At 40.0% G+C, this 17,718-nt stretch overlaps 3 protein-coding genes across 4 annotated transcripts; 1 reads left to right on the top strand and 2 right to left on the bottom strand.

Moving 5' to 3' along the window:
* Positions 1-5,644: 5,644 nt before the first annotated feature.
* On the bottom strand, positions 5,645-9,669 carry LOC113024596 (interferon alpha-inducible protein 27-like protein 2A). Of its 2 annotated transcripts, XM_026171776.1 has the most exons (7): positions 8,602-9,669; positions 8,437-8,466; positions 8,097-8,140; positions 6,763-6,881; positions 6,598-6,627; positions 6,308-6,469; positions 5,645-6,130 (listed from the first exon to the last, which is right to left on the bottom strand). In XM_026171776.1, the coding sequence occupies exons 4-7, from the start codon at positions 6,770-6,772 to the stop codon at positions 6,048-6,050; spliced, it is 285 nt and encodes a 94-aa protein (XP_026027561.1). In that variant the 5' UTR covers positions 6,773-6,881; positions 8,097-8,140; positions 8,437-8,466; positions 8,602-9,669; the 3' UTR covers positions 5,645-6,047. The 2 variants fall into 2 exon arrangements, with proteins under 2 accessions (XP_026027561.1, XP_026027562.1); XM_026171777.1 differs by lacking the exons at positions 8,097-8,140; positions 8,437-8,466; positions 8,602-9,669 and adding an exon at positions 6,974-7,057.
* Positions 9,670-9,674: 5 nt separating this feature from the next.
* Positions 9,675-11,469, top strand: LOC113024594 (interferon alpha-inducible protein 27-like protein 2A). The gene is made up of 4 exons (XM_026171774.1): positions 9,675-9,783; positions 9,892-9,910; positions 10,180-10,346; positions 10,542-11,469. The coding sequence occupies exons 1-4, from the start codon at positions 9,765-9,767 to the stop codon at positions 10,643-10,645; spliced, it is 309 nt and encodes a 102-aa protein (XP_026027559.1). The 5' UTR covers positions 9,675-9,764; the 3' UTR covers positions 10,646-11,469.
* Positions 11,470-11,683: 214 nt separating this feature from the next.
* On the bottom strand, positions 11,684-16,570 carry LOC113024595 (interferon alpha-inducible protein 27-like protein 2A). Its single transcript, XM_026171775.1, has 4 exons — positions 16,407-16,570; positions 16,258-16,287; positions 13,264-13,425; positions 11,684-12,097 (listed from the first exon to the last, which is right to left on the bottom strand). The coding sequence occupies exons 1-4, from the start codon at positions 16,414-16,416 to the stop codon at positions 11,997-11,999; spliced, it is 303 nt and encodes a 100-aa protein (XP_026027560.1). The 5' UTR covers positions 16,417-16,570; the 3' UTR covers positions 11,684-11,996.
* Positions 16,571-17,718: the final 1,148 nt, after the last annotated feature.

The following is a 17,718-nucleotide window of genomic DNA, read 5'->3' on the forward strand; positions in this document are numbered from 1 at the left end:
GTGTAAACTAAAAAGGCTAAGACACTCTGTGAAGGAACTATGGAAAAAACTATAAACACAGAGTAACTACCGTAAATGTCGGGCTATAAGCCGCTACTTTTTGCACAAGCTTTGAACCCTGCGGCTTTTAGTCAGGTGCGGCTTTTCTATGGATTGTCCGTGATTTTTGTCATATCGTAAGACGATTTGTTTTGTGTGTTCCGCTGTTGTACGGCACTACGTTGCCTGGCGGAAGGATCGGGGTTCAAGAGTGGTATGTTAGTCACATGTCCGTCCGCCAGGCAACGTAGTGCCGTACGAAGTAGCGCGAAAAACAAACTTCAAAGTAGCGCTACGCATTCAGCGGGAGGCGTGGATGATGAGCGGCGATAAACTTGCAAGTTATGCCCAAAAAGCAAGTTATGCCCAAAAAGCAAGTTATGCCCAACTCCACCGGTGGATTCTGACAGCGTGGAAAAGTGTGAAAACATCCACGATCACCAACGAATTTTGAAGGGCTGGACTGCTGCATGATGGAGAGGAGGACACCGCCACGGCCCTTCTGAGGGTGTTCGACTCTGACACTGACAATGAGGATTTCTTTGGTTTTGAAAGTGACAACGAAGGAGAGAAGCGGAGAGTGGATGACGAAGCCATCCTGAGCCTGTTTGTATCCGACACTGGAGAAGAGGACTTTGGTGGTTTTAGTGCGCAGGAAGAAGAGAAAGATGGTGAATGACTGACTTTTCTTCTTGTTAAAGCCGTGTCACTGCACCTGAGCCTAAAAGGTAGTCCGAATCTATTTTTCTGGTGTGCTGTAGGCTACTGTTATGTACTACATGTGCAAATATGTACCCATAACTTGTTTTTCAAAATATTAATAAAAGTGATGTCTCCAAACAGCCATCTCTTTCCTGACAATTCCCTTTGTGCATATTCTCTTACATATGATAAGTCAACATTGAAACACCTGCGGCTTTTAGTCAGGTGCGGCTAATGTATGTACAAAACAGGATTTTCCCCTGATTTTAGCTTGTGCGGCTAATATTTAGGTGCGCTTTGTAGTCCGGGAAATACGGTAAGCAGGCTATGAAACACAGTGTCACAACAAGGGAAACTACGAAAATACGAGGTGAGGATAACAGACGATCTGACACTGACACAAAGACACACTGGGCTTAAATACACTGAGGCAGTCATCAAGGAATTAGAGACAGAAGGGGAACACAGCTGGGAGGAATAAGACCTAATGAGACAGGAGGAACAAAGCTAGAAACACTGACATAAGACGGGAACATGAACCTTCAGAGTAAAACAGGAAACAAGACACCACTAAACAAACACGCAGACACGACACAGAGAGACAGACTAGACACTGAACTAAACCTGCAATAAACATGAGAACACAAAAACCTACGAACTAATCCCTAAACAAGAATAACCGAAACATAGAGTCATAATCATCATTATCATCATAATAAGAAAAGAATCCAAAATGCAAAAACACACCAAAAACATAACTCCTCAAAATACTGGGTCAAACTGACCCAGAACCGTGACAAAAACTACTTAATACTCACATTTATCCCTTTACTCTTTCACAAAGGATTAAGTGTATTGAACACAGTTAGCTGTACTAATGATACACACAAGCTTTGCACCATAATAGTTAATTTTAATATAAATGTATAAAAATTATCATCATGAAAACACAACACAATGATTAAAAACAATCTTGAGAGAATAACAAGACTTCCAGTTTTGGCATAAAGCAAACATATGAGTTCTACATGATTTTCAGCTGATGAAACTCACCAACCATCCCACTGCTGCTCCAGCACCAGCAGTAGCTGACAGACCAGCTGCACCTGCAGCACCATGACACAAAGAAGCTGTCAAAAGCATACAACAGAGGCAATTATCTAATCTAAAATTATGATATTTTGATGAACTTTTTCTTTTTGCATGTTGTTGCAAGTTAAAATCCTAATGAAACATCTAATTATTTATTTACCTGCTGACTGTAAAGCAGCTGCCACTCCTCCTCCGTTAGCAACTGCAGCAGACGACATCATGCCTGCAGCGTAGGAGCCTGCAGCTATTCCTGCTGAGGTGAAACCAGCAGCTCCCAGAAGGGATCAAAACAAGACATGACTCACCGGGGTCCATGTCTTTATCTGCCCTGTGTCTGCTCTGAAATGGGCTGATTTTTATAGCAAGCAAGGTTTCATTTCCTCGGAAACAAAACTTTATGTTCAGAGCTGAACAACAGAGGGCGACAGAGAGCAACACAAACTGGAGAGTGATTTCTGTTTTTTGTGTTTCTTATCTTTGCTTATATTGGTAAATGCGGTGGTGTTAGTAGTATTTACGAAAGGGTCACATGTATAAAATAAAGAAACCGGTATCTTTGTGGCTGTAGCTTCATGAGAGATTTGCGTCAGATTAAATGCCAGTTCGTCATTCACAACAGTTTTAATGTCGGAAATATTTATAACCAGATGGCAAGATATCACTTTCTTATCAGTAGATAAAATGCAGTGAAAAAAAATCTAAATAATTTATGCTTACAAGTAGAATTTGTATCATGTGCGACACTCAGTGTGTATGACTTTGTGTTTTCACTTCAAGCTTTGGTGATCGCTTTATTTCTGCCAGTTATAGAAACCAAATATGTCAGCTTTGGTACTCAATTATATAAAAATAATGATACATGTATTAGTATTTTCAGATAACATAAATAGAATAATAAAATATAAACAAAATAATAAAAATAACCAGAACACAACTTTAAAATGCTTTTCATTATTAGGGCTTTATTCAAAGTTGCACAATTTGACAGTGTTCATGTGTTTTCTAAAAAAAAAAAACACAACAGCATTACCAGCACTCACATTTCAGCCAAGCTTTACTGAAGCATGGCGCTGATACTATTGCAACTGTTTCCAATTGGCAGCAGTAAATATGTCATTTATTACTATTTTTTTTCTTTCTGATTATCATAATTTCCTGGTTTCAGAACACCAGACAGCTGATCGAGCAGTTAGATGAAGTAACTGAGCTACAGAGAAGACAGGGAGGCTTTATCCTACGACGGAGTATTAGAGCCACAACAGAAAAGTTGTTGATATGGACATTACTGTTTGAACACAAGCTGCCACATGCGCTATATCCGCTAAAGAAAATTCCTTATTTAGATGAGTTAGTGAAACAAATTGATCAGCCGTCTTGTGATACAACATTCATCCTCTTTATTGCACGAGGATGTAACCATCGATAACCTCGCATCTGTCCATTACCAGCCGCAGCTTTTTGTACAGCCTAATACTTATCATCACACTGTGTTTATGAGCTAAAAGAAAAATCATTTCTTTCATTCTTACTAAAACTGATTCTGAAGACTCACTGTGTGATGTGCAGTTTTTTTGCGCTATTGGGGGTCTGGGGACCCAGAACCGGTCAGTATCTGGTGTGACCACCATTTGCCTCATGCAGTGCAACACATCGTCGCATGGAGTCTATCAGATTGTCAATTGTGGCCTGTGGAATGTTGGTCCACTCCACTTCAATGGCTGTGCGAGGTTGTTGGATATTCGTGGGAACTGGTACACGCTGTCGTATATGCCGGTCAAGCACATCCCGAACATGCTCAATGGGTGACATGTCCGGTGAGTATGCTGGCCATGCAAGAACTGGGACATTCTCAGCTGCCATCTGCCCTGAACAATGTGAACCATGATTCATCCGTGAAGCGCACACCTCTCCAACGTGCTTATGGTTGAGAAATGAACATTCAATGCACGGGCGACAGATCTGGTTGACATTCCTGCTGTCAGCATGCCAGTTGCACGCTCCCTCATTGCTTGTGGCATCTGTGGCATTTTGCTGTGAGACAAAACTGCACATTCCAGGGTGGCCTTTTGTTGTGGGCAGTCTGAGGTACACCTGTGCACTACTCATGATGTCAGATCAGCATCCTGATGTGGCACACCTGTGAGGTGGGATGGATTATCTCAATATAGCAGATGTGCCCACTACCACACATTTGGACTGATTTGTGACCACTGTTTGGGAGGGATGGTTATATTGTGTATCTGGAATGAATTTTAGGTCTCTATGTCCATCCCATGGGGAATGGGAGCAGTAACAAAGGTGTTGCGTTTATATTTTTGTTGAGTGTATATGGATATAGTTATGTTGGGTTTCTGTGATTTTTAATCATTGAAATCTCAGATAGATTACATTAAAATAAACTGATATCAGCTAAATTATCCAAATGGTACGAATTTGATAGGTACAAACTTTCCCATTTGTACCTACCTTGTGACATCTCGAGAGGCGGACTATGGCATCTACAGAGCTTTAAAGACTCTGTACACCTGTGGTATGGAGCTTGATGAAATTGTGTTTGAGGGACGGACTGAGAAAGGTCCCACACTGGAGAAGATCAGGCCTCATGTCTTCTTTGATGACCAGAAGCATCATGCTGACGCTGCATTGAAGGCTGGCACAGTGACATGCCCGGTGCCCTCAAGTAACACTGAATGGGAATTTATTCATTAGAGTCATGAACTGATTATCTCATAACTGATGGAAATACATGAACTTGAAAAAGATGTTTCCATTTTGCTTTAAAGACACTGAAAATAATTTTTTCTTTTCGTTCATAAAAAAATATTTTATTGCATCAAGAGAGATGAGTCCATTTATTACAGTACTTATGGCTGTGCGTGCTTTGAAGTTCTTGTCTCACTAACTAGAAAAGCTTCTGGTACTTTGTGTCCACGGTGGTACAAATGCAGACAGTAATCAGAAGAGTCATGTTCTCAAAATAGACTGGTGTTAAAGTTTTTGTAATTTCAGCATTTTAAAGTGGTGTAAATCTACACGGTTACTGAAAAGAAGAAACATAATTTGTAACTATATCATTTAGAAGGTCATATTTTATTCAAAAACATCTGAGTTGTGTATAGCACATGTTAAAGTATATATATATAGATATATATAGATATAGATAGATATATATGGATATAGATATATATAGATATATATATAGAGATATATCTATCTATATATATGTATATAGATAGATATAGATATATATAGATATATAGAATATATCTATATGTATGTACTTTTTTGTCCCAGTCCAGCCCTGTATATATTAAAAAAAAACAACTATATGTAAAATAATTAAAGATGTTTTGTTTTTCTGATTTTTAAAGGAGGTAGTGGTTTATTTAATTGCAACCTGTAATTTATTGCAGTTAACTTTTATTTGTTTAATTGTTTACAAAAGGTTTGAAAACTGGTTTTAGGATGTGTTTATGCGGGGGGATGATTTTCTTGTAAAACAAAGCGAGGTCCTAGCAAAACAAAATTGGTAACCACTGCTGTAACACAACATAAGAACACTGGGCCATAACTCAGCTGGTTTCTATCAAAGACAAATGGCTCACCAGGGTCCATGTCTTTATCTGCTCTGCGTCTGCTCTGAAACGGACTGGTTTTTATAGCAAGCAAGGTTTCATTTCCTCAGAAACAAAACTTTATGTTCACAGCTGAACAACAGAGGGCGACAGAGAGCAACACAAACTGGAGCGTGTTTTGACTGGAATGTTCTTTCTGGCACAAAACTGCTCAGATGTCATTAATGAGAGACATGTTTCAGATGTGTTTGACAGATTAAATGTCAGCAATTTATTTCCAACAGTTTATATAGCAGAAATCATTTTGGGCAGACCATCAACGTTTTTAACATGTCTGAGATGATAAGATATCACTTTGTTATCAGTGCATAATTATGCTGTGGAAAAGTAAAAAATAATTTGTATCATGTGTGAACACAACTTTAAAATGCTTTTCATTATTAGGGCTTTATTCTAAGTTGCACAATTTGACCGTGTTCATGTGTTTCGTAATAAAACACCACAGCATTACCAGCACTCACATTTCAGCCAAGCTTTACTGAAGCATGACGCTGATACTTTTGGCAACTGTTTCCAACAACAGTAATTATTTTCTTTGTTATTATTATTTTTCTTTCTGATTATCATAATTTCCTGGTCTCAGATGAGAGTAGCCAAAAATCCCACAGCCCCTCCAACAGAGCCCACGGCTGCGGTGGCGGCCCCAGACAGACCTGCCATACCTGCAGAGAGAAAACAGGCTTCAGAACACCAGACAGCTGATCGAGCAGTTAGATGAAGTAACTGAGCTGCAGAGGAGAGGGGGAGGCTTTATCCTCACTGCAACACAGCGACATGTTATTGTTTATAAGGTCTGTCCGGTATATCATACTAAGGGTTTTTTGTTTTTGTTTTTTTACCTGCTGACTGTAAAACAGCCACCACACTTCCTGCTGCCACTCCTCCTCCATTGGCCACAGCAGCTGCAGACATCATGCTTGCAGCATAGGAGCCTGCAGCTATACCAACTGAGGTGAAACCTACAGCCCCCAGGACAATAGGAGCAGACACCACTGCTCCACCTGACAACAGGAAGAAACACCTGGTTACTGATCATCAGGATGCTTCGAAATGAATACTTGTATGATATGTGCAACTTCTACCAGCCTGAGTGATAATAAATAAATAAAAAAACAAACAGCTGTATTACCTGCTCCAGCTGCGATTGCTATAGCTGTCACTGAAACACAAAAAAAGAAAGCAAAAAACATCTTACCTCAGCTCAGCTGTAAATATTTTGACATTTTCTGTGATGCTACTATCATAAGCCTATATGATGTAGTTATAGATAATATAAAAAGGCAGCTGTACTCACATAGACCCATTATTCCACTCAGGATGAGGAGCCTAAGACTGGATTGTGCCTTATAAACAAGTGGGAGGGTCAGCTGTTATTCCTAGGAAACGAAACTCTTAGAGTGGGCGTCACTGGGTCTGTGAAGTAAACAACGCTTCCTCGGTCATTTTGGAACAAGTGATTCTGAGGTTGGATCTCAGAGGGTTTGACATATTTATTTTTATTTTACTTTTGTTATGCTTTTCATGTACAGTGAAGTATTTCAGGGAATTTGCAACAGAGGAAGTTGCTTAGTCACCCTGCCTAAAATTAAAAAAACAAAAACAAGTCATTATGGAGAGCTTGTATGGACTTCACTTGGGTCATTGCAAATGTATTTCTGTGCTATTATGTATGGTAAGAAAAAATAAATACAAATAAATTGACAGTAATTATACCCAAAATTACCACATTGCAGTATTGTATTTTTACAATACTGCATGGGGTGGCTGTAGCTCTGGTGGCAGAGTAGGTCAGCCACTAATCAGAAGGTCGGTGTTTCGATCCCAGGCTGCCTCCTAAAATATCCTTGGGCCAAATATCCTTGGGCAAGATACTAACCCCATGTTTGCCTACTGGTGGTCGTCAGAGGGTCCGGTGGCGCCAGTGTCCGGCAACCTCGCCTCTGTCAGTGCGCCCCAGGGCAGATGTGGCTGCAATGTAGCTTGCTATTTCCAATGGGTGAATGACTGTAAAGTGCTTTGGGGTCCTTAGGGACTGAGTAAAGCTATACAAATTGACCATTTTACCTAGGAGGTAAGCATCACATGACATTATTAACCACATGATTCATTCATTTCATGTTTTTATGTCTCTTTGACCTCCGCGGGGACTGCAGATGGAAACTAGCTCTGACTCCTTCTGTTGTGGCTGAACTGAGGTTCTTTTCAAGTGGAATAGCAGCAGGATCCAGTACTTCCAAACTGATGTCATATTTTGCTATATTTTACGGAGGTGCAGTTCCAGTGAGTGTCATAGCAACCTTGTAGTTCGCAGGTAATATATTTTCTGTTTCCTCTCTCTCTTTGTTTAAACAAAACAAACAGAGAGAGGAAACAGCAGGAGCGCCTGGTAGATTTAAATATATTCAAATATATATTCAAATGTTTTAGTTGACCTTGAGGTAGAATCCAACAGAAGGGAAAGCTTTATCCTCACTGCAGCATAATGACGTGTGTCAATCTGTGGAACCAGCACCCCAATACAGGAAGTCTGGATCAGCTCTTAGTTTAAATGTCTAGTCATTTATCCTTCGGGCCTTATCCAATACGCAGTGTAGAGCCTAGATGGAGCCGATGATGAAGGTAACTCACCCTGTTCTAACTGCCTCAAAAGCCCTCTAGTTGTTTACTCCATCCTGATTAAAAAACAACAACAAACAAATGGGTCCTGAGTAGCCTTCTGGACCAGTTTTACCAGTTATGGTCTGTTACTTTTAAATGACTTGAGTAACTTGTAAATGTTATTTACACAAAGATTTCTACCTTTACTGTTTCACAAAGAATTAAAAGGGGGACATCCACAATTTAGACTTTGTGAATAAAGGATATTTTATTAAAGCAATTTAGCAGTGATGTATGATATCTACTATGACTTCTCCTATGAGTTTGAGTGATTAAAAAAACAAAAACAAAGTAAGGTTAAGTGTCTTACCTGCCCCAGCTGTGATCGCTACAGCTGTCACTGAAACACAGGAAAGAAAGAAAAAAACATCTTACCTCAGCCCAGCTGTAATTATTTAGACATTTTTTGTGACGCTATAATCATGAGCTTATATGATGTAGCTATAGACGATGTGAAAAAGGCAGCTGTACTCACTTAGACCCATTATCTCACACAGGATGAGGAGCCTAAGACTCGACTGTGCCTTATATACAAGTGTGAGGGTCAGCTGTTGTTTCTTGGGAAGTGAAAGTGATTCTGAGGTTGGATCTCAGGGGGTTGACATCCATCCATCCATTTATTATGCTTTCACACATTAAGTGGTGTATTTCTGTGATTTTGCCTGAACTATAAATGAACAAAAGACAGGTTATTATGCAGAGCTTGTATGGACTTTATGGGCTATTCAAATGTATGTCTCTACTATTGTGTATGGTAGGAAAATACAAGTAACTAAATACTAATACAATGATAATATTTTTACCGAGAAGCAGCATAGTTGTTGTGGATTTTTTGAATGACGTGTATACTGCATATCTGCAATAAACATCATCAGATATTTGTTCGCATGTAGCAAAATCAACACCTGTCTGCAGTCAGAAGTAATGTCATAAGATTATGCCACTTGCTGATGTATGTTAATGTGTGACTTTTGACCATGATGTGACCAACTGTGATAAGGCAAAGCAAAGGGTTAATCAAAGGGTGCCCCTCTGCAGACGGCCCTTAGCCAGAGTCCTGACTGGCCCCTGCCTGTATCTTGGTCGGTACCTGACCCTGCTCTGCTGTTTTTGGCTGGAGGACAAGTGGAAAGTTACCCAGCAGCAGGAGGTGGGGTTACTGGCCCATAAGAAGGGGACAGAAGAGTCATCAGGGCTTTTCCCTGCTGTCTGTCCATTGGGGTTGGTCCCAACCTGCATGCGCCTACGGCAAACACCCTAGGGGAGCTTTTGCTTTTCCTTCTTTTTGCTGAACTTCACTGTTGAATAAAACAACTGGCATAGACCTCTGCTCTTCTCCTGTGATTTTTGACTTTAATTGGAATTTGGGAGCTGAAATCAACCTTCTTCTAACCTGAGGAATTGCTCACACAACCTCTTGAAATTGCGACCCCACACAGTGCAGTGGTGTATTTTGTCCGGTGCTGCTGTTCACGTGTGGGCAGTTAGTATCATTTACTAAGAAATGAAAGTGAAACTTCTATCAATAATTATAAAAAGGCAGGGGGGGGATGCACTGGACAAAATATACCACTGCACTGTGGATATCTGCGCATAACTACGGATACACTCTCTGTATCATCTGAATGTGGACAGATCATGGGCTGGGAAGGAATATGTAAATCCTTCATATTTTACTGTTTATGTTATTAATTATTTTTCATGCAGTGTAATTTAATGAATTTCTTACTCCATGCGCGATTTTGTTCACTCTTTGTCTTTCAAGGGAGTCGTTATAGTCGGAGGTAAGCTGTCAGATGACGTGATTCACCGCTTTCACGCAACCCACAATGCAATGCAAGTCTTATAAACATAAACTTTATTTACAGTTGAACAACTAAAACATGTTACTATTTCAAGAAATAACATTAGCTCATTTTAAATTTCATGGCAGGACCACATCACTGTCTTCTGTTTTTATTTACATTTCACAATAAACTTTTTGTAACTAAGGTTGGTTCTTGTTACTTCTTATTTGAAAATCTTTCCAATATATATGTAAAATAATATTCAGGAGGTGCTGGCACTGTGGCTCTGGCTCCAGCCATTCTGGCTGCACTGGGTTCACTCCAGCTGGAATAGCAGCAGGCTCCATTGCTGCCAAACTGATGTCATATTTTGCAGTTGCTAATGGAGGAGGAGTTGCAGCAGGAGGTCTCATAGCAACCCTGCAGTCCTGGGGTAAACCAGATATTTTGATTTAATTAGTAAATTATTTAAACAATATTATTTAGATGTTGCAAAGAAAATTGCTTACATATTTAAATATATAAAACAGATATAATGCAAATCATACAGAGAAGCATCAAAAAGAATAGCATAAAAGCTTTACACATGAATAACAAACAGTTGATGGCATCTATAATCTCACTGTAGGTATGGGAGGTCTGACGGGAGCTGGCATTGGAGGTGTTGCTGGTGCTGGAGGAACAGTGGGTTGGCTGCTCTCAACCATTTGTAACCAGACTGGAACACGTTAAGATTTACACTATGAACAAATACCAGATGTTTAGTCATGTGACAGATCTCAAATGAAGCATCATTTTAGAAACGTCAGACACTCAGCTTAAAGCAAAATTTGAAAATTAAGTTAAATATATGGTGGATTAAGATTACTGCTATTTTGAATGCATCATTTTTAGGTATCATTGTAGAGCATGAAGCTGTTTGATCTGAACCCAAGACTGATACGAAGAAATTTTCTGAATTTAATGTGAAAATAAAAATCCATGCAAAATAAAAGCATAGTTGTTTTTATTTTAAACATCATAATGTAATGCAGAAATATCAACCACTCCATAAAAGTCCAGAAAATGTGCCAAAATTCTGACTGGGTTGTAGGGGATCAAATACCAGCTTCACCCAGTGCTATGCAAAAATGCAAAATACAAAACAGGGAAAGCAAAGAAAGTAGAATGAGTTATAGAGCCCACGAATGCCTCAGTTTCCAGAAAGTTTACAATAATCTCCACAGAAAGACTCCTCATAATACATGCACTGAGCTCATCTGCAGGTAAGATTATGGAAACGGGTGCAAGGCTTTAAGAAATCAAAACACGAGCACCTGAAAGCTAAAAAATAAATAAATCAGACTCACCTTAGTGAAGACAAAGGCATTAACACCATTCTGAAATTTAGAACTACAATTTCCTACAATAAAGTAATCAATTGATATGAAAATTTTAGTGTAGAACATTAAAAAGAACATCTGCACATCCTTAAAAAAAAGGGGGGGGGGGGAGATTGTGTGAGGTTTATTGTGTGAGGATTAAATATTTAAATAATCTTTTGTACCATTACAAATTTTAAAAACACTGGAGCCAGCAGACACTTTGAAATGCATTTTAATTAAGTTAATTTCAGTTACTCTTATTTAGATCTTTCAACAAAGTAAAATATTGCTTAGAGAAGGAAGGAAAGGGTTTAGTGAGTTTCCATTCCTACACCTGAAATAATCAGTGGCAAAGATGTAAGAACGACAAATGTACAGCACATCTTCAAAAATGATAACTCTTCACTCTGGTTTAATATCTTCCTTTATTTTGAACCTTGAATGAATAAACACTAGAACACTCTTTAGTTTAAACACTTCAGTAACGTGGTATGACCAAAAAATTTCGTTAAATCCTGAAATTTTTACAACACTCTGAATTTGTGGAATTACTCTTTGGTGCACAGAAACACTGACTGCAGAAACACTTTCACTCATTCACTGAAACAGTTAAAAAATGTATCACTCATATTTCTGACATCACAACAATGCTCATTAGTAGGAAGAGCAGTGGCAACAAAATATCATTAGAATTTGCCATGTGAGATTATTTACATTTTTTATTTCCGTATGACACCTGCCAGCAATTTCAGTCCTGCTCCTGCAGCAGCTCCAACACCGCCCACAGCTGCAGTGGCAGCCCCCGGCAGCCCAGCTGCACCTTCAAGAGGGAGGAGGGAAAATATTCACAGCTTCAATATGTTGCATCAAGTCAAGCAGCTGAGTTTGCTTCTAACTTTATCAGGAATCAAAACAACTGACTGCCACCTAATAGTGGCATCACTGCCCCCTAGTGGTGTCAGATTTCATAAACTAAAAAATGCCCTATGGCTTATACACCAATACCTCACTCATGTTGTAGGCACTAAAGTCATTTTAAGGGTCTGGTAAATGGCCTGCATTTGTATAGCGCTTTAGTTAGTCCCTATGGACCCCAAAGCGCTTTACACTACATTCAGTCATCCACCCATTCACACACTGGTGATAGCAAGCTACATTGTAGCCACACATAGACACTGGCGCAACCGGGCCCTCTGACCACCAGTAGGCAATTGGTGAAGTGTCTTGCCCAACGACCAAGACTGTTGGAGCCGGGGCTCGAACTGGCAACCTTCTGATTACAAGACAAACTGCCAACTCTTGAGGCACGATCGCCCCACACCACAAGCTTAGTCCTGTAACACAACACAGGACACTAAGGCCGTCCCCATTTAAGTCTGTAAACTTAAATGGGGACGATTCAACTGATTTAAGTTGAATCAGTGTGTACATTTGTAAATGTGTTATCAGTCATTTGTATTGAATTATTCAGTCCCCGAGTATACATATACTGGTCACCACCAACAGGAGCAAGGGTCACCTTTGCTTTGGTTCCTACGGTGGCCCTGAGAGGCCAAACGGACTGCAACTTAAGAAAACACTAGCAATAAGAAAAACTCTACAAAGCACACAAAACTAATACTGATGACGGATTTTTAGGCTAATAGTTAGGCTAACACACTTACCTCTAATCTTTTCTTTCCTCACAAAACTGAGAGATGCTCCACTTCTTTTAAGTGTCTCCCAGCCCAATTCTTAGTATATTTTTGGTTCCTGCAACTCGTCCGTCGGGTTATTGTCTCCCCAGAAACACTTCCCTTGTGCTTTCGGAAATCTGTTTTTTCCTATTTCCGTTGTGTTTTGTGTGCTTTTGCAGCGTTTTTCTTATTGCTGCTGTTTTCTTAAGTTGAGGTCCGTTTGCCTCTCAGGGCCACTGTAGGTTCCTAATAAAGTGAATGTATACAGCACTATTGATGAAACCACAGTAAAGTCAGACAACAAGCCTACCTGCTGACTGTAAAACAGCCACCAGGCCTCCAGCTACCACTCCGCCTCCATTAGCCACCGCAGCAGCAGACATCATGCTTGCAGCGTAGGAGCCTGCAGCTATTCCAGCTGAGGTGAAACCTACGGCCCCCAGAGCAACAGGAGCCAAGGCCACTGCACCTACTGCACATGGACGAGAACACCAGCATCAGTGTGACTGTTACAAATGATATGCCATGTAAAAAGTTTTTATATAAGCAGAGGCCTGAGGTACGAGGCAGGATTACATCTTATCCTGGGCTCGCTTTAAATGTTAAAGCAAGTTTAGCATATCGAGGGTATCTTTCAGTTATCTGGATTCACTTACCCCAACACTGGCAATCTGGATAAGTGGTCACATGAAGCTGTTATGAAACAAATTAAGTTAATCCAGGGTTCACCCTTCTCGCTCACGTAAAAGGGCTGGTGCTGTTGTCAAGTGTAAGTGTGAGAGGAAAAAGTACTTTACAGTAGTTTAGTATTAAAAGTGCTGTATGAATGTTTGTGCCCTCTAAGCACTTTGGACAGCATGACTGGAAAATACACATTATATGAATAAAGTCTGGCCTATTTGAAGCCAGAAAAGCTGTGTAAGTTTATAGATTCAATATCACAGTTCTGTGTTTGAGGCACTGGAGAATCTGATGATTATAATTAAGGTCAGCAAGTACAAGTTTGTGTCCTGTTTCACAATCATGTATTATTGCTGGAGAACAAAGAAAATGTTGTAAAACATTTGCTTCCAACAGGAAAACGTAAAGTAATAAAGTTGTATCTAAAGATCTACATTTATTAATGACATCAGGGAAAAACGAACACAAAAACATTAGATCCTCCTACTGTCCACACACAGAGGTCTGGGGGACTTTCTATGAACAGTGACCCTATTGTCTGGATGATGTATTGGTCAGTAGGTGGTGATTTCATGCATAATCTTTATATTTCATTTGAGAGCATAAGTTACAATGGCGCACACAGGGTTCAAGTTATGACTAAGGATCAGCAGGTATGAAACAACGCCTGCTGACTAATCGGTTTTCTGAAAATAGCGTCACTATTCGTAGAAGATCCCCCAGACCTCGGTGTACAGACAGTAGGACGGACTAAAGTTTTTCAAAAGACTCTAAAGTTTTGGTGCTTTCCCTGAGGAGCATCAGTAATAAATCTATATTCTTACACTTCACTTTATTCCTTAACATTTTTCTTTTCCCTGTTGGTGGTAAATTGTTTACATGCTGCCAAAAACAATCCCTGTCAAGCGTCAGCCCCAGGCCCTGTGCTTCGTACGTCGCTTACTACATCCAAGATCAAATGACACATCCAAGACCAAATCATCGCGCTAACTCTGAGCTCGCTATTCCGGTTCCCCGAACACACCTGTTGTTGACGATTAGTATAGCTGGATGAAGTAATGTGAGATCACTGGGTGGCCCAACAGGGGCTACGCATCGATAGTAGAAACATTGATCGGCAACCCTTTGATTGGTCGGCGAAAATGTCGAAGGAGCGCGCTCGGTATTTTTCGGCAGCAGAGCAAGAACTCTTGAGTGAGGGATTTCAGGAGTTTCAGAGTTTAATTAAAACGCAAGGGAACACTGCAAAGGCTGCAAAAGCAAGGAGAGAGGGCTGGCAGAAAGTTGCTGACAAATCAAACTCGTAAGTAATTCAATAATAACAATAATAATGGAGTGGATTTATATAGCGCTTTTCAAGGCACCCAAAGCGCTTTACAATGCCACTATTCATTCACTCTCACATTCACACACTGGTGGAGGCAGCTACGGTTGTAGCCACAGCTGCCCTGGGGCAGACTGACAGAAGCCAGGCTGCCATATTGCGCCATCGGCCCCTCTGGCCAACACCAATAGGCGGTAGGGTAGATTTATCATATCACACCATATTATCCAATATTATATTACATTATATTATATTATAATATGTTATATTATATCCCCTTTCACATTAGAGCCACAACAGGACCCACTAGAACATGGGAACAAGTAAAAGTGAAATATAAGAATATTCTACAGACTGGTAATATTTATCACTTATATTGCTTTTAGTCTCTTGGAAAGAGACCCTGGAATAATCTGTTTGTTTGTTCATAACAGCAACCAAGAAAAGGGCAGAGCAAACAAAGACAGGTGGTGGTCCTGCACCCCCTCGTCAACAAGTTGGTTAAGTAAATAATACCCTCACGGGAAAATCGATATCTCTCTATGAGCACACTGTCGCGCTGAGCTAAAGGATCCTGTCTGTCCCGCAATATATGCTGAATTCTGAGGACTCTCCTTATCAATCTTGCACCTTCCGCAATGGGCTGCTCGTGTAAACGGACAGGATATGACTGCGACAGACTTCCCAAATCCACCTTCGCTTTTATAGCCGTGGTCTCTCATCTTGATTACACGAAGTAATTTACAATTACTACTCTGAAATATGAATTACATCTGTAATAATCACATACATGTAATAGAATGTTAATAGTACATTTCCCTTTTTTAGGGAATGACCTGTATGTATCTGTGTGACATCAATAAAAGGATCAAGTACTGCATTATCTTTAGTTACATTGATGTTATTTATTTATGGTGAAACAGTGGTGGAATATCGCTGTTGCTTTCGTATGAATGACGCGGACATACCTGCGTGGCCGCGATCTAATCCTGTTTACATAAAGTAAACCTGCTCCCCAGCAGGTTTACGCTTACGGCTCTGTTGCTATGACAGCAAGTCCCGGATGGGCTTCGGGGAACCGAACGATCCAGGATCACGCGAAATCGTCAACAATCTCATCCAGCTAACTCACTTAGCGCGGTACGAAGAACAGGCCCCCAATCAAGGGTTAGCTTATCAAGCCGACAGCCAGCTTCGTGTGACCGCTTCTCCTGACTGCAGGGTAGTGGATCAACATAACAGAGAGATACCGTGGGTAGGTTGAACCCCGGTGACCATACAGACAGTCCAAAGCCTTACCTGCTCCCCCTACAACAGCAACGATCGTCCCTGAAACACAACATCAAAGCTCACATCAGCACCGACATTTGCTATCATCATGGCACCGTCACACCATTAAACACACGAGTATCGTTATTTTAAAGTAATACGTGTATTAAAATACTCACCGACACGCATGTTTACGGAGTTCCGCTTTCTATGTTTGCGTATCGTATAGTGACAGTCTCAACTGACTCTGCCACGGAGACACTTCCGGTATTTCTATGGTAACATGAAAAAACAAACTTAACTTTTCCGTTTATGTATATTGCATGGTTGTTCAGATGTTTTGCAATTCAGATTTGTTTTTAAATCACATATAAAAGATAAATTATTTAAAGCTTTTCCCAGTGATTTTTGACATTTAAACAAAGCACAACAGATAATGGAAAATAAATATCATAGTCATTTCATTATAGTCATAATCTCATTTGAGAGCAGTGTTAATCAGAAACCTTACCTGAGTCAGGTGCTGTGATAAAGTGATAAAGCAGTTTTTTGTTTTTTTGGTACATGTGTTCGTCATTGGAAAATACTGAATAGAGCTGTGCTTTTGTTTCTAGTTTTATCAGCATTATTAGAATAATCTTATTGAGGAAGAATAAACCTTCCTGTCGAAAGCTAACACTAGCTTTGTGTGTACCTCTTCTTTGCCAAATGCCAGTAAATATCTATTCAGATAAATTTTAATTATCTTAAGAGTGGGAAATGTTGTTTGTTGGAGAATTTGCAGAAGATGGGTAAATAAAATGCTTTGTGAAGAGAGTCTCATGGTATTATGTCAGGCCAAGCAAGGCAAACAATGTTTGTCCAGTTAAATGTAAAAAAACAGACATCAGTTAAAGTATACCAAAGTAAAGCAATCACTCTTGTTTCAGCGCAAACAGCATTCTGTCATAAAGCTGTACTCATGACTGTCTGCGTCCATCCTTTACATCACTGCCATCCTATGGCCACAGTTGGCTATTGTCTCTGAAAGTAGACTTGACACTGCTTGATTATAGAGCTACTGAAATCAATATATGGTAGGTGTCCTAATCAACATCTGTGCCCAGTTAATCATGGCTGGATCTTGTCAAGCTAAGAGGACAGCAGCTTGTAGCTGATTGTTTGTGCATAAATCCATGTTGTGGAAATCCCTGAGATCAGTTACAAGTTGTGTATTGCGTGGAAACAAAGCTAGCATTAGCAAGTAAACAAGTACCCTTATTTATCATCATAATTAGTTTTATCTTCGTAAAGACCTGGACCAACACGTGTGATATATGAACCTTTTTTTTTTTTTTACTTAGCACATTAGTAATAAAAGCTGTGATGGAGAGGGGAACCCCTGTCATATATGACTTCATAAGGCAGGCAAGTTGAACAGCTGTAGCCTCCATCAGCACTTTCAGACCAACATCTCTGAGAAATCACTTGTAGAAAATTTAACCAGCTGTT

Source organism: Astatotilapia calliptera, chromosome 6 (genome assembly GCF_900246225.1).
Source record: "Astatotilapia calliptera chromosome 6, fAstCal1.2, whole genome shotgun sequence".
Taxonomy (NCBI): Eukaryota; Metazoa; Chordata; class Actinopteri; order Cichliformes; family Cichlidae; genus Astatotilapia; species Astatotilapia calliptera.

Coding starts and splice junctions, on each gene's coding strand:
- LOC113024595 (XM_026171775.1), bottom strand. Junction 13,426..16,257: donor TGCTGTTGTAGGGGGAGCAG/GTAAGGCTTTGG, acceptor GTCCATGTGCAG/TAGGTGCAGTGGCCTTGGCT. Junction 12,098..13,263: donor GGCTGTTTTACAGTCAGCAG/GTAGGCTTGTTG, acceptor TCCCTCTTGAAG/GTGCAGCTGGGCTGCCGGGG.
- LOC113024596 (XM_026171776.1), bottom strand. Junction 6,470..6,597: donor AGCAATCGCAGCTGGAGCAG/GTAATACAGCTG, acceptor TCCTGTTGTCAG/GTGGAGCAGTGGTGTCTGCT. Junction 6,131..6,307: donor GGCTGTTTTACAGTCAGCAG/GTAAAAAAACAA, acceptor TTCTCTCTGCAG/GTATGGCAGGTCTGTCTGGG.
- LOC113024594 (XM_026171774.1), top strand. Junction 10,347..10,541: donor AGCAACCCTGCAGTCCTGGG/GTAAACCAGATA, acceptor ATCTCACTGTAG/GTATGGGAGGTCTGACGGGA.